The sequence below is a fragment of the Phaenicophaeus curvirostris genome, chromosome 4, assembly GCF_032191515.1.
Source record: "Phaenicophaeus curvirostris isolate KB17595 chromosome 4, BPBGC_Pcur_1.0, whole genome shotgun sequence".
Classification (NCBI taxonomy): domain Eukaryota; kingdom Metazoa; phylum Chordata; class Aves; order Cuculiformes; family Cuculidae; genus Phaenicophaeus; species Phaenicophaeus curvirostris.
Genome location: NC_091395.1, coordinates 831,680 through 858,000, shown reverse-complemented (window position 1 = coordinate 858,000; position 26,321 = coordinate 831,680). Strand labels below are relative to the sequence as shown.

Genomic DNA, 26,321 nt, shown 5'->3' with positions numbered 1-26,321 from the left:
CGCTGGAGGGAGCTGGGGAGAACAAACCCACCTGGAGGGCATCCTCCTGCCCGCACCTTGGGATGCCAGACCTGGGGGCTTTGCCCAAACTGCCTCCAACCACAGGCAGCTCTGGTAAATGAGACCCTTAGCAGCCTCCCAGGTGCTCACTCCAGTCTCTGACAGGCCAGAGAAGCCCTTTGCTCATACACCAGGCGTCCTCTAGCCACCTGGGACAGTGGTTTCCCCACCAGCAGATGTTTGGGAAAATGGCTCCCCCAACAAGAAAGCAAAACCCTCCTGACAAATACACAACATTCTGCATTTAAACCTTTCCAGCAGTTCATCCCAGCTCCCAGTGCTTGCATGAGCAGAGAGACCCACTGACACATTTGCGCTGAAAAATGTAAAGAGAACATTTGGTTCACTTCCAGATTTTATCTTTTTTTTTCACATTTTGAGCTTTCAAACAGTTTAGAAACCTTTATCAAGATGTCTCAAACTCTCCTGTCTGCCTCTCACAGCCTGAGTGAGCTCAAGCATGCCGATATTTCTGGTCAGATGAAGCTTTTCATTCAACCTGGGTGATTTTGTGCTAACTCCTTGATTTACTGAGACAGAAGTAAACAAGTGGTGTTCCAGTCACTTTGCAGTGAACTCAGAAGCAGCAACTTAAGCAGAAGGAGCCAGGAGAGTCGGGGAGAGGTGGGAGGGCAGCATGGTGCCCGAGCTTATTTGCAGCCTGGGAAGACTGTGTGTTTCCTGGGAGGCAGAGGTGTTGGCTCCAGATCCACAATGTGCCTTGCTGGAGTTTGCAAAAACCCAGGATGGAAGTTGTGCGGATGCTGAGGCAAATCAAGCTGCTCATCTGCAGAGGTCTCACAGTGGATCAGCAGCAAAACAGGTCTTCAAACCTGGTCCAGCACCCTCCTTCTTGGACTCTGTTGCTTCTCCATTGAGGAGTGGAGGGACAGGCCTTCAGGTTTGCAGGTGTGCCACCACAACACAGGGGGGTTTGGAAGGTGCTGGCTCCAGCAGGCGAGCAGGGAGCCCTTGTGGGCACGCAGAGAGGATGCGCCAGAGCGCAGAGCCCATGCTGGCCATGCCCTCCTGCAGGCTCACCGTGCGCAATCCCAGAGCTGGCACAGCTCTTCACGCAGAGCTCAGCCATAGCTGTAGGAAGCCCAGCCCGCTCTGCAGTGCATGCAGCGCAGGACAGCCTCAACTGCCTGCTCCGTGTCAGGAGCCCAAGCCCAAGTGCCTTTACGAGCCCTTGTTGCAGATAAACTTATCTCCTCAAATGTGCCTGCAGCTACAACTGTTTTCGGTTGAGAATTTCTAGACTTAAGTAGCAGGAGAGCGAGGTCCATTAGAGCTGTTTGCCCTGCAGCTTTGTTTGAAGCCAGAAGCAACCGTCTAGTTAGCTTGGAAACCTCCCACTCAGGTGGCCCTCGTAGATGCAAGGCTGGGGTGTCCAGCCTGTAGCTCAGGGCTGCTCGGGCTGGTTTCTGCGCCGTGTGTGGGAACACCAGGACCTCTGGTGGCCACGCTGGGTCCAGCTCAGACAGCGACAGGGCACCTGGCAGGCAGCGAAGCGTGGAAGACCCAGATGGCTATGTAGATGTGTCCGAGGAGAAACAAAGTCTAACTACCTCGGCAGCTTTTCCCCTCCCAGCCACAACCCACCTGCACTGGGAAAAGAGTGCAGCCTGCAGCAGCCCCGCAGGCCCTTGCATCGGCAGCTTTGGGGCTGGAAGCGTGTGGGTGAGAGTCAGCGTCCCAGGGAGGGCAGGGGGAGGCACGGCATGTGGCTTCAGGATGTCATTACCCACCTCGCCTGTGTCATGGGGGATGACACGAAGACTACACATTTGGCTGTACTTTGGGCTCGGTTTAGACTGAATCTCACTGTGGGTGTTGAGCATGAGAACCTGTCACCAAAGGAGGTGCAGGAAGGCTCGTACTGATAGCTTAAACCAGCACACGTCACAAAACTCCCCTTATCAGTGGGCAGCCCCATTTCTGCTTTGCCTTTGGACCATACCTGTGTCTGGGAGCTGAGCTCTTTACCGGGTGAAGTATCCAAGTCTGTGTTGGCATTACTGGTGTGAGTACACTCGGGGAGCCCCTGGAGTCAGAGATGTGAGTATGCTCCAACCTGGCCCTTCCTCCACTGAGGCAGCAGGGATCCTTCTGTTTTGCACCTATTCCATGTCTCAAGTTGCAAACAGCAACTCTGCAGACCCTTTGTTCCACCCCATTCTGAGAGGTACGAGCAGACAGGACAGGCTAAAATCTGGGGTGAGTCAAGTACAGAACGAGTAAGAAAGGACTTTCAGAGCCCAGGCTACATCAGACAACCCAGCAGCCATCAGGGAAGCTCTGGGAATCTCTTGTTGGCAGTGAAACTCTGAAGAGAGCCTTCCCGCTCTTGCACTGTGAGGTGTCCTCCCCTGCCGACTGTCTTAGCCAAGGGCACAGACTGCAGAGCCAGGCACATCTTGGTGCTGCCCAGCCCATTGTCTTGGTGATGCTTCCCAGCACAGCCAGGGACTTGCATGGAGGTCACACTGCTCTGCCCTTGCCTAAACGGAGGATGCAGCAAGGGCGGAGTCAGGAATGGCTCATTCCTGCAGCCTGGGCCTGGTTTTGCGACCTGTGTGCTCAGTGTCAGCTCCACGAGCTGGTGAGCACCTCTCTCACCCAGACCATCACGTAGCCGCAGCACCGCAGATCAGCCCAGAGATACCCATCGGGCTGCAACGGCTGCGCCTGCCGACATGGCTGGGGAGTCCCAGCCTCGGGTCTCACCGATGATGCAGGCCGGTTCGTTTTCTTGGCGCTTGCTCTCACGGGGCCCCTCTGTAACACTGCCCTAGGGCACATGCTTTCTCAGGGGTCTTCCCATCTCTGAATGCACCAGCTGGAAGAGCAACGGCTCTTCCTGACCGGCACAACTATCTCCCTCCAGTCGAGCAGGTTGTCTGCCCTGTGATTTATTGTTCTGCTTCACGTGCTGCCCGGGAGCAACCGTCAGTGACCGCTGACTGCCCCCTCTTTGCCCAGCAGTGACATCTTCAGCTTCAAGGCGCGCAGCTGTGCAGTGACAGTACTTCAGCCTTGGCCTGACCTTCACATTAGCCTCAGGATCTGGGCCCATTGCATCACAGTCGCTCCCAGAAGGATGGTCTTTATCAAGAGCAGTGTCATAAGGTTATTGTTTAGTTTTAGAAGTGGTAGGAAGCGATCTCAGGCTCATCCAGCCCCGATTCTTGATTCTGAGCTGTCCATGCAAATAGAAGCCATTTGCTGCATCTGCTTTGTGGAGCAGAGTCAGATATATGCAGAAAAACCAACAGTGTCCACAGCGGGGCTATACAATCAGTGGAGAGAAGTTTGTACGTGCCGCAGCTCATGACAGAGATTCACCATCCAGTGACACAGCTTCACAGCTTCCCTCCCAGAGAGAGCCTGTGGTCTTCCAAAAATCAGTTCAGTCGGGTCAGGGTATCAGGAGAGCTGCAACATTTCCAGCAGGGACTGGAGGTGTTGGTGTCCCTTCCAAATGCCTATTTCTACAGAGGGTTGCTGACCACACGCAGGGTACACAACAACTGATAGCAGGGGGGCATAGAAACCTGCCAAAGGCTGTGACAGGGAGAAATATGGCAAGGGTCCCACCGCATAGGTGAGAGGGGCAGTGAGCAAATAAAACACACGTTTTGCTTCTCTTTTCACAATGGAGCTGTGCTACACAAGACAAGTGCAGGCCTCCACCACCCACAGGGACATCACTCATTTGATGGCAGTTTTGTAAACCTGCCCTTTTACTCCTGAATGCATGGGGTAACTTTAAGGAAAGTGGAGATGCTGCTTGGTGAACACTTGGGCACTCAGCAGGAACAGAAGAGGTCCCGATTCTCCTCCCACATCTCCTAGGGGGTGAGAGAACTACCCTGCAGGACAAGGGCAAACCTCACTCGTGGGATGGATCGGTTCGATAAGCAGAGGGGTGAGGGGAGTGCAGAGTGGTTAAACATCCCCTTGATCAAAGGGAGAAGAATGCTGCAGGTGGTACAGGAGCACCAGACACATCCTGAGCGTCCAGTCCCACTCACACAGGAACATGGATGGTGAAGTGCACAGCCATGCCTCACAAACACCCCCATCCTCCTTACCTGAGCACCACACAGGTCAGGAGTTGATTGCTCAGCAACCAGTTTCCCCTCATTCAAACTTGCCCTTACTCCTGTGCTTTACTGAATGGAAGACATTCTTCTATAGAGCAGAGTATTCACAACAAAAAGATCTCTTAAGCCTGTATGCGCTGCTCAGCAGTTGTAATTTTATTTTCTAGGAAGAACTTCACACAAACAAAGAGGTTTTGGCACCTTTTGAGCTTGCAGGCGACCAGCAACAGGCAGAGGCTGCGTAACAGAGGTAAGGCTACTTCTGCTTCCCTGAACTTCCTACTTTGCCAACAAATGATCCAGAAAATGGCATAGCACATGTCCGAAAGAGATTACAGAGGTCCCATGTTCAGGCCAAGCAGCACTGGAGCTTTCATGAAAGCCCTTGCGTTGAAAGTGAGTGTGTGAAAGGACCCACACTGGCCTGGACACGCACCCACAAGCACCTGTGCTGGACTCCAGGGGGCTGCGGTGGTCAATAATCAGTATTGCTTGCTTCTGCTCTTCCCTCCTGGCACTCTGCAGCTCAGCATCTTGTCCTGTTTGTCTGTATCAGTGTCAGCACGCGCAGCTGGCACTCCGGTGATGTGTTTACCTCCTCCCTACCAGCAGTTGCTTGCTTTGACAAAAAGAGTACATGGAAAGTATCCAAATGCTATGCAGAGTGATAAAAAACACCTTGTATTTGTGGTGTCCCAACCATGATGGGACAAGAAAAGATTCCAAAAAATTAAGAATAAATTTGATATCATGACATATCCAAGACTGCGCAGGCAAGCGAATGGTTTCTGGGCAAAGGCCACCCCTTTGACAATAACACAGTTACAATCCAGACGTAGCTCCTTCCAGCAGCAAACACACTACTGGGATGGTGCAACAAAATAATCAACCGAACAGGTTTTCCCATTGGGAAGAGCACTTTGAACAGGCTGTAAGCAGCTTGGCCATCTCCTGCGCTTCCTACCCAACCTATCTATCTATCTTCCCCCTTCACTTTTTGCTATTTCAAGCAATTTGAAGTTGCATCCAAAAGGAAGAACCTCCCAAGCGTAGCACTGTGGAAAACAGCCACAAAATATGTTGTGGAATACCCTCTTTTGGAGCAGCACCAAAGTCCAGGTGGGGCTGCTAGGTTAGCAGCTCCTGCTCACGATCAGGCTAGGCCATCCATCCCAAGCCTTGTACTTTCCCATACTGAGGCTGTGCTTGTGCTTCTTTTTCAGATGATTCCATCTCATCCATGTAAGGAAAAGGTTTGTTTATCTACATCTTCCTTTATTCCCTTTCCCTCTACTCTAGAGAGGCATGCCTGCCTCCCAGGACATGATCACATACTTTTTCAAACAACGTATATAAATGTCTCTTCATTTCTGCCCACAGCATTTTGAGAGACATCGCAGAAAGGCACAGAGAAGATGGTAAAGCAAAAACATCTGGGGTCAGGTACAAGGTGCGTAGAACAGACAAAGTGCCTGCAAGGTCACACATCACCTAACGGGACATGGGGAGGGAAGAGGAGATTTCCCTGCTGGCCCAGCTCCCCAGGGTCTCCACACATGGCTGAACCACAAAGCTTCCCAACACCACTCCTCTTCCACTGAAGGACCCAACACTTCCCAGGAAAAGCACTAGTCACAGGACAGCAGAGAGGCAGGTATGAACAAATCTGTAATCCTACAACAACTGCAACAGCGCAGGGGTAGGTTGCTGCCTGGCAGGCCCCACTATGGCCCTGCTCACACTCAAGCACCCCATGTCCTCAAGTGATAACAGCCCCAGGCCAGGGTGCGTCATCACCGTAGTCTGCCACCCCAGACCAGCTTTAGGCCATTTTACACATCTACTGAAATGCATTTTGTTAAAGCAGGACAAGAGAAGTAAATGAGTGAGTACTAAGTGGCTACACCTATTTTTATTACCAAAACTGAAATAAATGCCTTAACCGTATTCAGCTTTTTCTTTTAAAATTTCCTCTTTTATTCACTCATCAAGAGCCAATAAGTTATATAAATCATAGCAGTTTTCATTTCCCTACTGAAGTAGTCAACAAGGTTTTTACTTATTTTTATGCTGACGGGTAGCACATCAGATCTTTAGAAAGAGTGCATTGGTCTTGGTTTTCCATAGCAGTTCTTCTGAAAAAGGTGCTCTCTCTCACGCAGCTTCTCCATGAAAGCTCTCCGGTGTTGTTAGTGTAGCGCTGCAGCTCCCTGGGAAGCTCTAGCTGCGGCCTTCGCAGGTGTCAAGGCACTCGGCGCTATGTAGGTCCCTTTGCTCCCAGAGAAGCGGCCCACGAGCCTGGCAGAGCGGCTGCCGCACAGTGCAGGCACCCCAGCCCTCCGCCTCACCACCGCTCTTTGGAGGAGGCCACAATTACACTGAGGTTCCATGCTGGAGGCAGGGGCAATGTTTCCACCTGACAGATGTTAAACCAGATTCTTCTGTATTTAATTAAGAGTTCCAGCAGGTTAAAACCAGAAACAAAAGCACAGAACTTGTCAATGACAATGAACTGAGGCAGCAGCATTGTCATCCCCATGCTTTAAACAATGTCTAAAGCAACTTCTAAACAAGAATAATTTGGGATACTGATGCAGAACTTAAACAGTGATTTTTGTTTGCTTTACCTAATGTGAAGGGGTTTCAAACACTTCAGTAACTTAGAACTAGTCCCATGGTTGCCGTTTTCCCCATCTGCTTCTCCTAAGCAGAAGTTTTGCTTTGCATACCAATAATAGATTCTTTTTTCCCCCAACAGCAATGCAATCTCATTTTCACGGTAATACAACTGTGTTCTAGTCTTGCTCCTCTTCATCCCCTTCCTCATCTTCATCTCCTTGATCTCCAGATTCAATGTCATCTTCATCTTCAACCTGAAATTAGAAAGGTCCATTGTGAGCAGTAACATCCCTTAAACCCCGATCCAACCTTTTGAAGGCAGACAAACGCCAAGGGAGTGGAAATAAGCTTAGATCTAACCTAAAATTGTCACGCTGCATCAATTAGTGCTTAATAAAGGCAACTGCCATCTTGTAATGTCATGCAATATTTAACTTCTCTGCTACCTCCTGGGAAGAGCTGCCCGCATTCAGCACCATCAGCCGTGCTGGCCCATTTGAGCAGGCGCCTTCACAGGCACTTCAGCTGCCCACACAGTTGGGTAAACTACACCCGCACTGCTCACTAGACGTGTCTGTCCTGCGCTTCGCAACACCATGAGCCAAGCTGATAATGACTCTGGGGTATTCTCTCCCTCTTTCAGTCATTTAAAAGTCAGACTCAGAGGGTTCCTTGGCTACACCTGCAGGATCTCCACTTGTTACAAATACTCCTCAGTACAAATGATGCCTCCACGCACCGCAGGTTCTTTAAAAACGTATTCCTGCAGATGAGGCTAAACTAGGCCACTGTTAACCACCAACATGGAATCCTGCCTTTAAGGTCTATTGCATAAATGCCAGGACTGTTTCCCGATAGGAAACGTGGGCTGCAGCCCAGTGCTCAGCCACAATACCTGCAGCACGGTAGCTGGCTGTGTCCACCTTACAGTCACACACCTAGCAGCGAGTCACAAGGACTCTTCAAGGAAGGTGTCCAGAAGGGGCTGCCAGAAACTGCCCTGACAGTCCGCAGAACTGCTTAGGCAGCAGACTAGAGCTTTCTAGGCTCAAACTTAGTGGGTCAGGTACTCCTATACCCTGCCTGCTCATGCCTGCCTCAGAATTGAGAGCTCGCTTAACCCACAGTTTCGCTTACCGGTACACCAAGATCCTTCAATTTTATCTTCAGCGCAGACAGTTTCTGATCCTGGTCAGCCAAAAGCACCAGGAGATCATCCTGCTCTTTCTTTGATTCTGCCACTTCTTGCTGAAGTTTACTTTTCTCATCTTGCAAGATGGCAACCGTGCTGCTGGCTGAATCCAGGTGCTGTTTCAGTGATTCTTTTTCCTCGGACAAGGCTTTGACTTCACTCTGGCAACAAACAGGAAAGATCCCACACCAAGTTACACCACAAGCACAGGAACAGCTGAAGCCTTGTTTCCTCCGAACGCGTTCCACGTGTACTCATGGCAGCTTCAACCCCACCAAGTGCCCTGTGGCCTTGCTCCCACACACTTCCTTACCCCAGCTCCCCTTATTACCAACCAGGATTAAAGGAGGTGGAAGTCCTAGCAGCGGCTACCTTCCACCCAGCCAAACAGGATTGTCCATGTCAGAGTAAAGCCGCTTGCTAAACTGGCCTTACCAACTCTTTGAAGGCAGAGAAGGCCTACATTTCCCAAGCCAAAAATGAAGGAGGAGGTGCATCTGGCTTCCCCTGCGTAGCCTGAAACACTGAAGATGTTGAGGAAACAACCAACTTCCACCCAAAGCTTGTCCTGTTGCAGAAGTCCTGCTAACTGCCAGATGAGTATTAAGTGACTTGGTTTGGTGTTTACCCGCTACCAACCTTCAATTCCCTTATCTCTTGCTCAAGTCTTCCCTCCGATTCAGACTTGTTGGCTGCTGCTGCACCGCTGTCTCCTAACGGAGGCTCTGCAGTTGCACTCTACGGACAGAAAAACAGTCTCAGAACACTGATTGCTTGCAGTATCTGTGAGGGAGTGGGTTGTACAGTCAGGTGTAGAATTTAAAAGCACATTTTCTTCTTGCAGCATAGCCAAGGTGGGGTAGTTAGATCCATCCTACACTGCACAACATCAGGAAATGGGTCTGGGCTTCACAGGGTCTCAATAAACACATATGCACAGGGACACAAAAAGGAGAACACAAGGCGCAACCCTTATCCCACAAGCTGTGCTCTCAAGAGACTGTTAAGTTTTCTTCCTAGGCAGACCTTGCTGTTACAGGTCACATGCCCTCTTGCACACCTCTGAAGGGTCAAAGAGTGTCTTTATTCAGCTAAATATCCAAATCTTTGTATGGGACCACTGAAACCAGCAACAGTTGGGTCTCAGCCAGCCCCACCCAAAGCATGGCAGCTGTCATTCAGCTAAAAACGCAGCACAGCACAAACTGAAGGTGGTTGCATCTCCAGCTGTATGGGGTTTAAGCCAGAGCTCCAGGGAAGACTGGCCAGCAGCAAGGCAAGCTGACAACTGCTAGCAGCATGGAGCGTGTCTCTGCGCCGCTTTCTGAGCACTCGTGGCCAGCTCCTGTCCGAGCGGCTGGGCTTTTGACAATGGAGGCAATAAAGCCTTCCTCTCGCAGAAGCTGTAGGCTAAATTTAACACTGGCTGTCTTCCCCACACAAGTCCTCTTTCTTGCAATACTGAAATAAGAAATTTGTGCTCAAATCAGAACAAACCAGCCAGAAGCAAGAGCTTGAGTCCAGCTCCCACAGACTAGCCACCCTGCTTTCACTGTAGCAGAGCGGTCAGGCACGGCACGCAGGAGCAACCTTCACGCTGCTTGCACACCCAACATCGTGCAGTGGCATCATTTTGATTGTTCATGTGGCCTGCGCTCCTGCAGCTTCACCCATTAGCTTTGCTGTCAAAACACCCATCACACTGTCGTGCAACTTGCTGTTTAAGTTCCGTAGCTCAATGTTCACTTTCTAATGCCATCGGCCTCTTTTGGAGACACAATCACCTTTCTTTAGCTGTTCTATAATGCTTTATCAGCTGTTCCTTGCAATACACAGATAAAGAAAGCCCTGAAGCATTCAGAGGGCTGCACAGACAGACACCAACCATTTACCATTAAGCTGCACATAAGCTTCCAAATTAGAATCCTCCGCTCTTTGTGAGAGTAATGGTTTTCTCTCTAATGTACACAATATCTTGGTTTTGTGTCTCACAAGAGACCATCTCCTCTGACAGGGGTATAAGCTTAAAGCACAAAATAGCTGGTATTTGTTTAGAAATACCAAGGAGCAAAGGCCCCACGGAGCACCAGCTGGACAGGGAGTCTCCTCTTTCCTCACAAAGGATCTGTCTAGGTAACGCGTTACTTCATTTAAAACACTGCTGGAATCACTTGCTGATGTGTATTCATAAAAGAAGCTGGGGTGTGGGTTTGGACAATGGCAATGGGCAGCATAAGCAGGAAAGCCAGTTCTTGACGATTTAGCCACCAAAGAGAAAACAAGGGACAGGGTCACAGGTACCATTATTTGTAGCTTTTGATTCTCCATCTGAAGCTTAGAGATTTCTGCAGACTGTAGTTGTAGCTGACTCCTCAGCATCTCCAGTTCCTTTGGGAAACAAAGACAAAAATACAATTTTCAGTTGATTTGATAAACCAAGGTAGTTATTCACATGTCAAATGTTTCTTAAGTTAAAAGCTCCCAGACCCACTGCTTCATACGACTTTGTCCCCGTGACAGAAGAGCAGCCATTCTTCCAGCAGACAAAACTCATCAGCACCATTTCCCACTCTGCTTGTATGAAGTTTTTTCCGGGGAATGCCCAGCACAGGCACAACTTGGAGCCTCACCTTCCCAAAGGTGTTGCACACTACTGGCACTCCCATTAATCTCCTCTATGCGTTACCATTCTCGATGCAGAAACCCTTCATGACTTATCACTCCAGGCATTATTAGTTCTCTAATCAGAGAAACTCCACAAGGTGTTTTTTGAGCAACAGCGCCCTTAAATTACTGAATCTGAAAGTACTGAAACACCTGCTCTATGCTGTATGTGTAATACCTGGAACATAAACATGTAAAGATATGTTTTGCAATGGATAAACAGATTCTGCAAGTCTGAAGAGTGAGTTGAAGTGTCTTCTGCTGGCTCAAACCTGCTTAGCAAAAAGTAACCAACTCATTTCTGGATGCATAGTCTCGATGCTCCAAGATTAGTGCCTTGGTCACATTTAGCCAAGAGAAGAGAAGGCAGAGGGAGACCTCATCGTGCTCTACAACTGCCTGAAAGGACATTGTAGTGAGGTGGTGTTGGTCTGTTTGACCAAGTGACAGGTGACAGGACAAGAGGAAAGGGCCTCAAGCTGTGCCAGGGCAAGTTCAGATCGGACATCAGGAAAATCTTACTCACGGAAAGGGTTCTCAGGCACTGGCAGAGGCTGCCGAGGGAGGTGTTTAAAAGACAGGTAGATGAAGTGCTTAGGGATATGGTTTAGTAGTGGACAGGGATGGTTGGGCTTGATGATCTCAAATGTCTTTTCCAGCCTTGTGGTTCTATGATAAAGCTACACCATTAAAAACATAAACACACTCAGGAATCAAAGCTCTTCCCTAAAGTTTGGCAAAGCTACCTTCCCATCCCAAGCTACCACTGTTCACCGCAGCTTTGCTGAAACACCCCAAGTTCACCTTTTGTAGGTCATTATTGTGCTCCAGGCTACCAGGTTTGCTGGTCTGTGAAGACTGCTCTGTAGTTCCCACTTCCAATGGTGAAGCTTTCTGTAATAGCAACAGGAATATCAGCCTTGGAACACACAGACCCAGTATAGTCACACTGTCAGAACCCAGTACAAACTGTGCTTGCACAGTCCGAGTTCCCAGCAGAGAAGGTACAAGCAGGCTAAGAAACACACGTCAAAGCCCTCCCATTACACAAGAGCAACTGGATGGTCTCCAAGGGGGTGCAAAAGCATCTTTCCCAATTCAAATGCAGAAGGCAGGCACAAAAATCAAAGCAGCATGCATCACCCCATATTTTGAAGAGCAGGCCACCTTACACAGGTAACAGGCGTTACCCCACAACCTCCTAGGAGACACCTACCCATCTCTTCCCACCCAAACCACACTAAGCCCACTGATTGCACAGCACAACAGGTCAGCAGCACAAATCTCTCCTGGGAACATCACGAAGCAGAAAAGGCTTTGATCAAGCCACCTCTACTATATTTCTTATTCTCAGTGTGCACTCAGTGACGATTGCTTGGCTGCCATCAGAAGGACTTACACAGCTTGAAGCAACTTAGGCTTCATCAGGTTCTGCTGAGACAGCACTTACCAATTTTTCAATCACAGACTCCTTTTCCCTTAACTGCCCTTGCAGCAGCTCATGCTTGTTCTTCCATTCTTCCAGCTCTTCTTTTAATTTGCTAACGTCTTCTGTCTGAATGCCATTCATCTGAAACGTATCGCCATGGGAATTATGGTGCTGAGTGTCCTTTCCTAAAAGACAGAGTTTACAATGAAGGTCAAAAGCAGCAACATCAGTTTGAAGTTAGCTCCAAACACGCCAATTAAAGTATTGATTGCCTGCCCTCCTCCTGGCCCACAGGGCAATCCCAGCCATTCCGACTCAGGAACCAAAGCGAGGGAATGAACAATTCTGTTAAAAGCTCAATAAAGAGCTTGAATACCCCATTCCTTCGAGTAACTATCTGTGACTGCACCTCCGCACTGCTTCAGTCATTCAGTTCATCCAAAGCAAGCTCATGGACAAATCATTCCAGAGAGGAAGGACAGTTATTTCCTTATGGATTTTTAATCGTCAATAAGCCTGAAGGTAGAATTACTTTTTGACGTTGTGTCATACCCAGCTTACCAGGCATCCTGACCCTGGAATAACTTCCCTATATCATCCCGACTGAAGTGCCCATCTCCCATGCCACTGTTCCTCCCAAACTGATCCTCTCATTGCCAGCCCCAACCTGCAGCACAAACCCTGGCCCATGCGCTCATGTTCCGAGTTGGAACAGGCAACGACTGTTCTGGACTAAGTTAAGGAACAAAGGTGTAGGAAGCCTCTGTCAGCAGCTCCCTGGCAGCTAGTGGTTTAGAGACACTTAAAGCCAAATGTGGTATTCTTAGATAATGAAGCAGACCTGATGCTTAACCAAAATTGTCTGCAATGTTTGACATCAGCTCAAAAAAAGCGTATTTTATCTCTGTGGGACCTTCTCATCTGTTGCAGAACACATGGCAGTGGGTTGTGTGCTGGAGCTGCTCTGCAGCTTGCACTAGACCATGCAAGATCTCTGCTGCAGCAAGATCACTTGTGTCACTCGTTCTGAAGCCTACCCAGCTGGACTTTGAGGAGATTGTACTGGTCCTTGTGCTGCTGGATCTGCGACACCTGCTGCGTCACTGTTGCCTGGAGCTGTTCATTTTGAGATGCTAAAGTGTTAATTCGTTGTTTTAATTCTTCAAGCTCCTGGTCCTGTGAAATAGAAAAATAAAAATGCCATTAGAGTACAAACACTTTTGAAAACAGTACTGCCAGGAAGGCACAGAAAGACAAACACCTCAACTCGCTCATTTTTATGCTTCTAGCTAGTGCCACTGTCAGCACTGCCTGTGACAGACGAGCAGAACACCCTCATGCGAACCTAGCCAGCTCTTCCCAGGAAAAAAGCCTGGGAAAGACAGAAGCCGCCTGTCACACAACACCAAAGCCTTCTGCATCTTTTGGCAGAGAGCTCCAGTATCCCCACTGCAGGAAAAAGAAACACAAGAAATGTGACGGTTGTAATTTTGCTCCGTCACACTGCACACATATGTCCACTTCAGGAGTCTTGAAGGAAGACATAGTAACTGCAGTCACCGTGTGTCCAATAAAGCCTTGCTGGCAGGTCACAAGTGCCTCTTGATTCCAAATGTTCCACTATATTCTACATCCATTCCACATCCCTGAACTAAACCCACCTGCTTCAGCTCCTCATTAGCTATTGAGGTTACTTAGCTCTGCTCTTTCACTGCTCAACCTAAGCTGTGGCAACAAAATAAGTGAACTGCCCGAGTCCAACCAGAGCAGGTCTGCCCAGACTCCACTGACGCTTCATTTCTTCATTCAGCCACATTTTGGCTGACATCGTCTCAAAGGGGAGAGCACAGCATGGAGAAGTCCATCTCGCTGCGAAAGGCTGCAAGTTCTCCAGTTACTCACTGGAGAAGCAGCTCTCCAGCACAGGGAAGAGCAGACGTGCCCCTGGAGAAGAATTCAACTTAACCAGTGTTCTGACCACGGACATTTCAGTTGAGGCAGAAACTCTTGGGTTAAGTGGTCTCAGAACTGTTTCTGCATTGCTAGATTCCTCACTACTTGTTTTGGAGCACTCGATATCAAACTACGTGGCGGTGCCTCCAAAAGCCAGAACAAGCCCTTCTGGAGGCACACACAGCAAAACCCCTCTTACCTGCTCTCTGATCACTTTCTTGTAGTGAGTCACAATGTTGTCGTGCTGTTCCAAGGTCTTCTTGACCTCCTCCTCCTTTTTATCTTCCTCGCTGGACTTGTAAATAGCTTTGCTGATGACACCTATCAAAAACAGCCTCTGTCAGCTGCAGGCCCCCTACCCCCGTGTCCTCCAAACAGCCTCACCCAGTTTAACCCAGTTCAAGGCATTAGAAACTCATCCCGTACTTTACAAAAAGCAATCACAACCAACAGTTTAAGAAAATAGGAAACAGCAGGTTTTTATAGCACAGTTTGCACCCTTACTGCTTTACACAGCCTCAGAAAAGCAAAAAGTGCTTTGGGTCCTCCCTGCCAAACCAGGTGCGGGTTACGCAGTCCGGCTCCACTGCTGCCCAAGGGCTGTGCATGTAAGTGAAAGACAAAAGCAACATGCAGGTGGAACGTGACTGGGCAAAACCTCTTTACTGTTGCTGTTTCAAGGTTTTCTCCTTCTCTAGACTGATTTAAGTCAGGCAGTATCACTAAACAGGACGTTAGTTAGATGTTAAGGATGGTGACAACCTCTCTCTTGAGATGGACAGAACACACTAGAGAAAGTCCCTATCATTTTCCAATAAGTCAGGAAATTAATTCATATTTTTTCTTAGTGATTCAGCTAGAAACAGCAAATATCTCAACTGTGTATTTCCACAAACCAAGCTTCTGTGACCATCATGTGTGTCCAACATTTCACTTTCTACATTAGCAAAGGTAAATATGCCTCTAGGCCACAGTGTGGTAGCTCACAGCATGTATTATAAGTCATTTCCCCTAAGAACATGAGGTTACCCAGTTAGAACAAGCCCTGGAAGTATTTCACTTAATCCCTGAGCTATGAACTTGGGGATATGCTCTTACTGTGACTTCTTCAGAACACTCCATTTCAGTACTGTCACCCAACTGTGAAGAGGGTTACGTTCAGCATGCTTTCAGTTCAGTCATCAGTTCATCACCAGAAACTACGAAGATGAGCGTAACACCTCACCTTCCAATTCCTTAACAAGCTTGGTAAATTCATGGTCAAACATCATGTGGTCCGGGCTAGAAAAACTGGGCTGTGGTTTCTGAGCAGCTCTGGAATAAAGTTCGTGCTTGCTGATGAAGCCGAGCTTCTCAATGAAGTTCTCCCTGCCAATCCTCTTCTCAATCAGCTGTTTCAGCTTCTCCCTGCAAGGCAGAGACAAATCCATCAGTGCAGCACTGCAGAAATGAACCCAGCCTTCCCTCGGTGGGGGTTGCAGTTAGAACCCTGATTCTCTGTCTCAAGCCTTTTCTTTGCATTCCACATGCAGTGTTTCCATTGCCAGTGACATCCACCTGCAGCCAAGAATATCTGAAACATCAGCCTGCTTCTCCTTGCTAGCCAGAGATCAGTTATTTCACATCCCATAAGGAACGGGCATGGAAAACATTCAGCCATGTATTCTCAGCTGCGCCGCCTCCATTAAAAGCCTCTTAAATCACTGTCTGCCATCCACATCCCTTTCCCTGCAGCCCTCTGGTTGCTACATCGTACTTACTTCCGATAATTTTCCAGGGAGTTGTCGTTGTAGTAAATGGAAATGCCCAGCAGAAGTGCGCACAGGCCTTGGACAAGCTGCTCCTCTTCTCCAAGGTTCTCAGCTATCTGCCCTGTTAGCTAGAGCTCTCGTTAAGGGCATTTCAGGTATTCCATAAGCACAGCACTTGTAACCCTTCTCCCTCTATAAACTCCCAGTTAAAACAACTTCCACATGTGAACCCAGGCTTAATGAGGAAGCAGGCAAAGCCAACAGGCAAAGCTTGTGGCATCTCTTGCCCCAGGGGATTTTCTTTCCCATCACAAAGCCCAAAACCAGCCCAGGTAAATGTTTACCTTGAATAATCCAAGTAACTCCTAGGCAATAGGTTGTGCTCTGCACGCAGGCCAAGGATACAAAGGGGACATTGGCTGGATTGTGAAGGAAGTGGGTGACAGCAATGGAGCAGTTGCTCAGCCACGTGCAAAGCAGCATCAGGAGGCCAACCCTGGTCTGTACTTTGCTGCCCTGAAAAGAATAACCCCCCCCATCATTATCTTTCCGCAGGGGATGACCAAAACACCAAAAAAAGCCATGCTGATTCAGAACTCACCTGCTTTCACCTTGTTATCCTAAAAACAAGCCATTGTCTGTGACAATCCCCTTGGTTAGTGATATGGAACACAGCTTTAGGGCTTTGATCAAACAAGAATTAAACCATTCCTACTGAACTGAGCAAAACAACGAGCAACACAGATGTGAAATACGACTCAACAGAAATTAGCACCAATATAAATTAATAACAAATTAGTTCTGTGCTTATAATTAATGCTAGGGTAAAACGAAGGAACACACACAACCCTTTTAGAGGGAACCAGGTGCACATTAAGACAGGTGGGGGTCCCCTGTTAGAAGGGATGCATCACTAAGGTTTCTTCTGCTGACTAAAAAGTACCCTTTGTTCCTAATCCCATTTGTAAGTAAATAAAAAGAACGCTAGCGTGGCTTGTGGTTTAGGTGGTGTGCACATACAGCCAGCAGGAGTAACACTAATGGCAATATCTATATGTGTTTGTTAACCAGAGAAAATAAGTTTTTATCTGCAAATTGACTGTCTTCTCAATATTTTCCCCTTTGTCTTTGCTGCAGATGCTGAGGGCACGGCTGTGCTAGGAGTACAGCTCTTCCAACAGTAAGCCTTCAGGAGGCCACCAAGAACAACATCCCCTGAGTGGAAAACCAAACTTCACACAAACAGCTAATAAGACGGATAGCTGGAAGTTGAAGTCAAGGCAGGATGAGGCAGACAGAACTGCTGGGATATCTTCAAAAACAGACAAGCAGTCACAGAGATCAAGACGGGGCAAAAGAGAAACATTCATCAAGCACAGAGAGCCTGTGCTTGAGTTACCTGCACTGGACACACTGACCTTCCATCTCCGCCTCCGATAACCCCTGGGCTTCATAGCTGACGGCAGTGTTGGTTTTAACTTTGGCTAAGCTTGAAAAAGGAGCAGACCCTGAGGTGTGTGAAAAAGCCAGTGTGCCCCGGCGCAGCCCGTGAGTGGCCTCAGGTATACAGCTCTGCTGCAGCAGGCTGCCAGCTGCCACCGCGGAGCACGGGGCAGGCAGAGATTTAGTCCAGCAGAAATGCTAAGCTCCGAAGAGACTGCCACCAAGACTTGCTGTGGAGGGGCTGGGGTCTGCTGCAGTCTATCCCCACCACGACAATAAAACCATCTCCTTGAAGGAGAACACAGATAAATAGCAGCAGCGTGGCAGCCATCCCTAAGGAATGGAAGCACCAGGTTCTTTTTCATTGTGTCCCTCATAATTTCTCCAGAGACACAAGCAAACAGGGTTGGAACAGCAGGGAACACAGTCATCACCCCTGCACAAAACCAGCTGCTGTGCCGCACAGTTAGTGCTATACACCCTTCTAGCTGTCCCTGGGCAGTCTTTGCTGAAAGTTTGCACCTTTGTTGCGACCTGTCCTGCTGTTGTGTAACATAGACTGTCTTCCTTGCTGCTGCCCTTCTCAACACCATGACTGATTTACACTGATACAGTCACAGAACCAGAGAATCACACAGAATCACTACGTTGGAAAAGACCCACAGGATCATCGAGTCCAACCATTCCTATCAATGACAGAGTTGCCTGGTGCTCAGTCGCTGCCCCACTCTCACCCTCTCCCTTCCTCTGGACTGGCTTGGTTAGCCCCTGTGCATTTCCCCTTCCCACCCTGCACTGTTAATTAACTCGTGATTTCCATGCAACACAGCACTTCCAGCTCTCTGCTCAGGAGGTAGCATGTATTTCCCAGTCTAATGACAAGAGGTGTTTAAGGGATTCACTGGTGCACATCAGCGTTACCCACAAAGTAAGGCTGGGAACTGCTCCAGTCTTCAAGTGAATCACAGACTGAGACACAAGGTGACAAATCATAGGTCTTGCAAGCTCACACAGAAAGGCACCTGCCACACAGCACCAGTGTCATGACTCGCAAAAGCACTGCAAGAACCTTCTGGCTACACTGAACCCTCCAGACTGGCCATTTCCTTCCTCGTGGCCATCTCAGACCTACAGGGTCACACTGGCTGGAATGGACCAGGCCAGTCACAGAGGCCACATGCTGCTTTAGCACCGGAGTGTTGTAAAAGCTCTAAGTCTACCCAAACCACGTCCAGATGAGATGCAGTAACAGCCTCACAACACTGCCTCCGAGGGACTCGGAGAGACCAGAATCAGGCTGAGAAAGGTACAAGTTCACACTGAGTAATTACTGACAAAATTCATAGAATCACAGCATAGTTAGGGTTGGAAGAGACCTTCAAGATCATCTAGTTCCAACCCTCCTGCCATGGGCAGGGACTTCCCACTAGATCAGGTTACCCAAGGCCCCATCCAGCCTGGCCTTGAACACCTCCAGGGATGGGGCAGCCACAACCTCCCTTGATAACCTGTTCCAGTGTATCATCACTCTCATGATGAAGAAATACTTCCTAATGTCTAATCTAAATCTGCCCCTCTCCAGTTTATATCTGTTCCCCCTTGTCCAATCACTAAAAGCCTTTATGAATAGTCCCTCTCCAGCTTTTTGTAGGCTCCTTTCAGGTACTGGGAGGTCACTATAAGATCTCCTTGTAGCCTTCTCCAGGCTGAACAAGCCCAACTCAGCCTGTCAAAATCCCGCTACCTCTCGCAAAATTGCAGAGATAATGGAGTCAGGACATTGGCCACGCTGACTTCTCAAAAGACCGAGTCAATTTTCCCCTAACTGAACAGTAAGAAATGCATCCTTCAAACAGAAAAACAAGCAGCATCACAACTTCTCTATCCCCTCATTCCACTGATAAATACCAGCTTTTATTGTCCCAACACCGAGCCAGTTCATATGTGCTGGGAATAACCACTGTGACTGCGGTCCTGCCCTACAGCGCGATCACACACCTCCTGCTTCCTAGAACTCTAGTGTAAGTGTTGTCTGTCTTGTAACAAACCCCTGTTCATGGGACCAGTGCTCACAGCACACAACATCCGCTGGAAGCAGCCACAAATCACATTTATTCCCAAGCGCTGCATGCTCTTCTGAGCTCAAATTAACAGCATTTCCACACAGTCCCAGGCACCCTCTCTAAAAAACCCCACCTCGCAGCTCTTTTCCAGACATGCCGTGATAAGGGCTGCTGTGAGAGACGACAGCTCTCCAGGGCTGCTGTCAGACAACTTGAGGCCAGGAACAACCAGCTCCAGCCCTCAGGAGAGTGGGCAAATGTGGTAAATAAAGCAGGCAACTCCTGCTTTATGTGGTGATATTTCAGAGTTAAGTTTTCTGCCACCATAGCCTTCTTACGAGTACTTTGAGCAGCACAGCCTGAAAGTCCCAACTATTCACTTCAGGGACCACATGCCAGTAATGAGATCCCAGAAGCTCTAAGGTTAAAACTCCTGTTGGGAAGGAGAAGGCACAAAGTGGCTGGAAGGCAGGTTAAACACAGTTTGTCTTTTAGCAGCCAGGAAATGGGCAGCATCTTCCCACATCAGGTTGTCCCAGCTGTTTGCTACAGGCCAGCCTGAGAAAAGAGCCCTTCTGACAGCTCCAAGAAAGCCCATCTGTTGCGTGAATGAGTCCCACTGGAAAAAAGGCACCCGTGCTGCCTGAGATCGTTATCCCAGAGTTCTGGGAGCACCCCAGAGAACCAACCGAAAGAGCTTATTATGGTAGGAAACGACCCAAATCCAAATGCCACACAGAGCTGTAAGTGGAAACATGTCAAAAAGCGGTTAAAGCAAACCTCCCCAGCAAGCCCAAGACAAGAGGAAAAGGCCTGGTGCTTTGGCAAGAAATGCCGAAGCTGTGCCAGAAAATACATACCCGTCTGTCGATCTTATCGCCCTGCAAGTTACACACACATTACTAGAGAACCACGAAGCAGAACACATTTCAGAGACACCCCCCAAGTCAGGTTCCCTTCCGTCATTCAAGGCTACAGAGCCACAGCAGTTCTACTGCCTCAGATTTCCCTTGGACAGAAATGCCAGAAAAATAATAAAAAAGACCACTGCCTGTTTTCAGGTGAAGCAGATGAAAAAAGTCATGAGCACGAATTCAAAACTGCAGCATTCTGTCCTCACTCTCAACTGCGTGGAAGCAGTTGCCACCAGGGTTAACCACCTCTGGGTACCACAAACCTTTAGGGAAAAACTAGGCAGAACAGAGCAAACGTCACCAGGCAACGTGGGCTCAGAGGTGAGGGTCACTCACTTGCCACTCACAAAGCCACAGGTTAACATGCTGACAGCATTCAAAAAAGCTTTTGGCTCTGAATAGCAGAACCAAGAATGGATCCTTGAGAGCCTGGTGTTTCCCATGTTAGCAGTGACAGGTTCAATCTTAGCCAGGCACTTTCCACAATGTAAAGGGGCTGGAGATCCTGCCAGTTCACCCTGCCTTTTAAAGAGAGTTTAAGGTCTGGATGCTTTAGGAGACTCTGCCCACTGATAGCAGACATCATCAAGCAGCCGTTGCTGATGAAAAAGCAAGATTTGCTGCTTTTCCCCCTCCCTTGAGGCACAGAGTGCTTTAAGCAACACTTAGAACAGTCTGCAAAAGACAGACTCCTCATTAACAGAATCACAATGTGGATTGGGCTAGAAGGGATTTCAAAGCCCATCCAGTCCCACCCCTGCCATGGGCAGGGACACCTCCCACTGGATCAGGGGCTCCAAGCCCCATCCAACCTGGCCTTGAACCCCTCCAGGGATGGGGCAGCCACGGCTTCTCTGGGCAACCTGGGCCAGGGCCTCCCTGCCCTCACAGCAAAACATTTCTGCCTAAGATCTCATCTCAGTCTCCCCTCTTCCCACTGAAAACCAATCCCTTCCCTCTCATCCTATCCCTGCACTCCCTGATCAAGACCCCCTCCCCAGCTTCCATACTGGAAGGTGCTCCGAGGTCCCCCCATTAAGGCAGCCCTCATGTCCTCCTGCGACGCGCTGCCCCAGGAGCCCCAGCGTTCCAGCCCCGGGCAGGGGCAGCGGGGCCGTACCTGCGAGAGGATGTTGGTGCACTGCTGCAGCAGCGAGACGGGCGGGTTGCCAATGCTTGTCGCCAGCTGGACTCGCAGCAGCTGTTCCTTTAGCGTGGCGTTCTCCTGCAGGGCGTGTGCCAGGGCCACGGCAGCACACCAGTTGGAGAGAGAGTCCGTGGAGAAGAGGCCCCCGCAGAGCAGCTGGCCGGCCGAGACAGAGTTACCTGTAGCTGCCGCAATGGCCGAGAAGCACAAGTGAGATTAAATCAAGCCACAAAGCCGGCAACATATTTAAGACATCAGCATGAACTTAAAACCCAGATCTGATATTCCCAGGCGGAATATTTCAAATAGGAATATTTTGATGACAGAAGGATATTCACCCCTATGAAAGGCTGGTGGAATTAGATGATCTTTAAGGTCCCTTCCAACTCAAACCATTCTATGATTCTATGATTTAAGCTATGGTACAGTTAAATTTCATCTAAGCAGTTGGGGTTTTGTAAGTTAGAGTGTCCTCTGAGAGCATGTTTTCTTTAAAACAGTGTTTTCAGACACTGCTCTTTCTTTGAAAATAGTCAAGTATTGCAGGAGGTATAATATGTGCTGAACAGACGTCTCTCCTGTAATCACTTCTGTTTGGAGTTTTCGTCTTATCTGAAAAGGCAAGGTCAGGCAGAGAGCTGGAGCCAGCTCCAAACAAGGAAGAGTTCCGACTGCTGCAAAGTTTCATAACATTAAAATTAGACCTTGGAAAGTAATAGAATATTCATAGGATTGCTGGGAAAATTTATCCATATGCATGTAAATGGGAAATAGATTCTGTTCCAGCTCTTGTCTTATTGCATATGATTGATGTAGATCACTCCCACATTGCCTGGGCCTGAGAAAGGAGGCTTGCTTTCTAAAACTCCAAAACGAGTCTTAGAGTTTCATTTGCCAGCATTTTCAGTATCAGATCCTCATTTGGATCAGACATTTTATGGCAGTTAGACAGTTTTGCAAAAGACATGAGCTGAGGCATTAAAGGTTTGTGCTAGGGCACAGCTCGCCCCGCGTACCATCAATAGTCGATGGCAGAAGCGTTGAAACAATCTCTCCTTGTCCTTTTTGGTTTTTGTACAAGAAGCACTGGAAGCAGTAGAGAACAGCGCAGCGCAGCACAAACGGCTGCCGTTCGTTCACCATGGACATCAGGAGCACTACAATCGCAGGCCTGTTTGGAGAGGGAGGAGAAAAATCATTAGGACAAAGGTGTGGATGAAGGTGGCTACAGATACACAGCTTGGACTGCGTTCTCCAGGTATGGAAAGAGACTCTGGTGACTCCATCAATTATCTTTGATTTCGATACCAAAGTTTTTCAGTGACTTAACACACACAACAGTAGAGCCATTAATGCATGACTGCAACAAGATAGAGTTCCTCTCCAACATTCCCATCTCCCATGAGTCCCCTGCTCCTCCCAGGCAGCTGCAGGCACGGCCTCCTAAGGCCACTGCACCTTGTACCACAGAAGGCTCTTTTTCCACCCTTGCTCTCCTATTCAGCTGTTGAGAATAAGATCCCATTAAGCTGACACTTGCTGTTCCCCAGCCTTAGCACACACAAATTCCCCACCTGATTTCTGGGCCTCTAATCTTTCTGCAGGCTGTCCTCAGGCTGGCAGTAGCAGCTCTCCCTGAGGGATTTCTCAGCTACTGCTCATTCACTTTTCAAGTCCCACACCAAATAAAATCAGTCCTAAGCCTCTTCTCTGTGCAAACACAGCATCATACGTATCTCATACACCCAACACCAACTTGAGCTGCTGTGTCATAACCCCAAAATCTGAATTTAGACAGTCCTTTGGGATAGAGCACCCCTGCCCAGACCAACACATTGTCACCTAACACAGTTAATCCCTCGTCTTCCTCTACCTTGGTGGATTGGAAGGTGCATTTACAGAGGCAAAGTAGTCTTGATTCATCTGGCATCCTCGAATGACCTCAGATACAGTGTTAATGGTCTAGGGAAAGGGCAGAGAAGAACATTAAATGGTCAGTTCAATGTCAGACACAATCCACCACCTAGGTCACTCAAAATTGCTCAACATTACCCTGACGGCTCGGTATCAAGAAACCCATACCAAGTCTCAGCATGGAGACTTGGTCAGTAAAACCATTTCAAACAAAACCCTGCAGCAAGCAGCAGTCAAGTGCGCTGAGCAAAGGTCAGGGCCAGAGAGCTTCTATCGCACCCAGTTACCTCCATCTTCAGTTTGTGTGTCAGACCAGTCCTGCTGTGACAGCTCGTTAAACTGGACATATTAAGAGAACTGGAGAGAGGCTGCGCTGAAGGAACCAGCCTACGCTCATTGGGCGAGGGCAAACACTACACTGAGACAGGGCTTTCTAGGAGCTCGGCAGCCCTCATCATGGGAAACCTGCTGAGGCAGGGCAATTTTGGGCTCTCTTAAAAACGCAAAATGAGAACCCCATCTCCAAAACAGGGAACAACATGAGTCAATTCAGCCACACCAGGATATGCTGGAACCCAACGTTAAAAATAAGCATATCTGAACACTTTCTGACTGCACAACGTAACAGAAAACCTTCTTATATTGGTACTGCCCACACAGGAACCTGACTTCTCTAGTATCTGAAATACTTTGTTAGCAAACACTATCATCTCAGTCTCTGCAACAACCGGTTATCCCTGTGGACTCCTGTGTTGCCCCCAGCCCTGCACCCATTTGCTCCCACTTACTTCTGTCAGGATGTCGGCAGGAACTCCGGTTGCCATCAAGATGGTGCAGAGCTGCTGTAGGAGCCCACAGTGAAACATGGCCTTCTGGCAGCTGCTGGTAGCACCAGGAGGGTTGGTGGGAGACACGAGAACCCGCACAAGCTACAGAAAAAGAAACGTTGCTATGTGAAGAGAGCTTCAGACCTTCTGGAATGCAAAATAAAACAAAAAATCCCATCTGAAGTTTAGCCATGAAAGAGTTGCTCCTAAAAATGGAGTTGGATCACAGTCAGGGAGCACATTCGCTCATTTATTGTGTTTATATGGCCTTTTGATTCCAAGTGCAGTGAGACCCTCAGATCATCAATGCTCAACTCCATTGCAATGAACTGATGAGAGATCCAGATGAAACCACTCTGTCACGTGGTCAGAACTGCACTTTAGAAAGTGAGGAACCACCATCAACACTGATATTCAGCCTCCACACAAAGAGACACAGAACCAGAAACCTTATTTCATTCCTTGGGAGGGTGGGTGGAAGGGAGGACACTCAGCAATCAAGAGCCATGAACCCACAGGGAAGGCATCACAACCATACTGAATTCATACAGGAGAATTCTTCACATACAACACCCCAAATTCTAATAATACACCCTAAATTGTATTTAGGTCAACTCGCTGTTACCTCTGACGTTACATGAAAGGACGCTGTGCAATACGTCAGCCATCATGAATTCGTCATCTGGCAGCTGGCAGCTGTCCAGTCTCATGACTCACAGAATCATGGAATGGTTTGGGCTGGAAAGGACCTTAAAGCCCATCCAGTCCCACCGCCTGTCACAGGCAGGGACGCCTCCCACTGGATCAGGGGCTCCAAGCCCCATCCAACCTGGCTTTGAACCCCTCCAGGGATGGGGCAGCCACGGCTGCTCTGGGCAACCTGGGCCAGGGCCTCCCCATCCTCATGGTGAAGAATTTCTTCCTAATATCAAATCTAAATCTTCCCCCTTCAGATTTAAAGCCATTCCCCCTTATCCATCACTCCAGGCCCTTGTAAAAAGTCCCTCCCCAGCTTTCCTGGAGCCACTTCTGTACCAGAAGGTCGCTGTAAGGTCTCCTTGGAATGGCTTTAGCTAACCCTGAGGTACTGACAATGCCTGGATTTTGCAGTTAATCGTTGCCTTACACTTCACTGTGAGAGACAGGAAAAAGTGTTGATCTTAGTACTTTGGAGTGAGGTGAAGCATTTTACCTGCAGCATTAGGTGAAGATTAGTGACTTTCTGTGCCGACCACCCACAGTTGTCATCTCCAACCTCAAACCAAGGCTTCATACGCTGGATGTAGGAACCTTCTTTGAAGAAATTCTGATTGGAATTGTTGTTCTTCAACAAGTTTTGCAACAGGAGGAGACAGTCTTCTACCACTATTCCTGGTGAGATAAAAAAACCCAACAGATCAATCAGAAGATGACACATGGAACACTAACTGGCTCCTCCATGCAATGTGTATGTTTTAGGTGGAGCACAGCCCACATGCCTGAGCTCTTCATTGTTAAATATCGTACTTGGAGGATGAATTCTGAACCTCACACATGGAAAGCAATGAAAGGTCACTCTAAATTAAATACATCCATGTTGATCCAGTGTATTTCTGAGGAAACACTAATTGCGTTTTTCCACAAGTCTAAGGCAAACCCGTTATTCCCTAACAACAGAGGATTCAGATGAGTTAATTTGGTCAGAATGGGAAGTACTTCCAACAAAGCCTCAGCACCGCTTTGTGTCTTGAAGCACACCAACTCCAGAGCTGGGCTACACTGCCATCTGCATACTCCTCTCCTTGGAGCTGCAACTGCTTCATTTTTACCCTTAGGTTTTATCGGTACTGAAAAAGCACTGTTGACACTCATCAACTACACACTCTGTGAAGAGAAAACCCTCCAACAGCTCTGTCCAGGAGAAATCTGAAAAAAGGCAGCCTGCTGCTGGTGTGCCTCCAAGTCCAGACTCAGCAGCACAGAGCAACTTAATCCTTGTGCTTCTGAAAACACCCAGGCAGCGCCAGACTTGAAAGCGTGAGAGCAGAGCCCAGCTGTCACACTGCCCTTCCCTCTGCCACACCACAGCCCGCAATCCAGCTCTCGGCAGGGCTGCAGGAAGGGACACGTGGGGAGCAGAGGACTCTTAGCGGTTAGGGATTTACATACCAAGTCTCCTAAATTTATGAACCACCTAAAAATAGCAGCTCTGAATCAAAGGTTTGCTTAATCCTTCCATGCTGACATATCTGGACTA

The 26,321-nt window shown here is 48.6% G+C and overlaps 1 protein-coding gene and 1 long non-coding RNA gene across 9 annotated transcripts in view; one reads left to right on the top strand and one right to left on the bottom strand.

The window, feature by feature from the left end:
* Positions 1–4,357: 4,357 nt before the first annotated feature.
* Positions 4,358–13,048, top strand: LOC138719724 (uncharacterized). The gene is made up of 4 exons (XR_011337274.1): positions 4,358–4,419; positions 5,393–5,422; positions 5,550–5,619; positions 13,004–13,048. It is a non-coding gene; the product is annotated as an uncharacterized lncRNA (long non-coding RNA).
* USO1 (USO1 vesicle transport factor) overlaps positions 6,052–26,321 on the bottom strand; it is a 31,086-nt gene continuing 10,816 nt past the window's right edge. For 3 of the 8 annotated variants that reach the window (XM_069855020.1, XM_069855021.1, XM_069855024.1), the window contains 17 exons: positions 25,278–25,456; positions 24,047–24,187; positions 23,218–23,306; positions 22,361–22,515; positions 21,318–21,529; positions 20,144–20,164; positions 16,183–16,293; positions 15,787–15,905; positions 15,252–15,433; positions 14,226–14,347; positions 13,111–13,249; positions 12,095–12,258; positions 11,449–11,538; positions 10,282–10,368; positions 8,620–8,718; positions 7,926–8,141; positions 6,052–7,042 (listed from right to left, as the gene is read on the bottom strand). In XM_069855020.1, coding sequence (XP_069711121.1) covers positions 6,965–7,042; positions 7,926–8,141; positions 8,620–8,718; positions 10,282–10,368; positions 11,449–11,538; positions 12,095–12,258; positions 13,111–13,249; positions 14,226–14,347; positions 15,252–15,433; positions 15,787–15,905; positions 16,183–16,293; positions 20,144–20,164; positions 21,318–21,529; positions 22,361–22,515; positions 23,218–23,306; positions 24,047–24,187; positions 25,278–25,456 — 2,204 coding nt within the window. In that variant the 3' untranslated portion in view covers positions 6,052–6,964. The remainder of the gene's footprint in view (positions 7,043–7,925; positions 8,142–8,619; positions 8,719–10,281; positions 10,369–11,448; positions 11,539–12,094; positions 12,259–13,110; positions 13,250–14,225; positions 14,348–15,251; positions 15,434–15,786; positions 15,906–16,182; positions 16,294–20,143; positions 20,165–21,317; positions 21,530–22,360; positions 22,516–23,217; positions 23,307–24,046; positions 24,188–25,277; positions 25,457–26,321) is intronic. The other 5 variants (XM_069855023.1, XM_069855025.1, XM_069855026.1 and 2 more) reach the window with 3 other exon arrangements.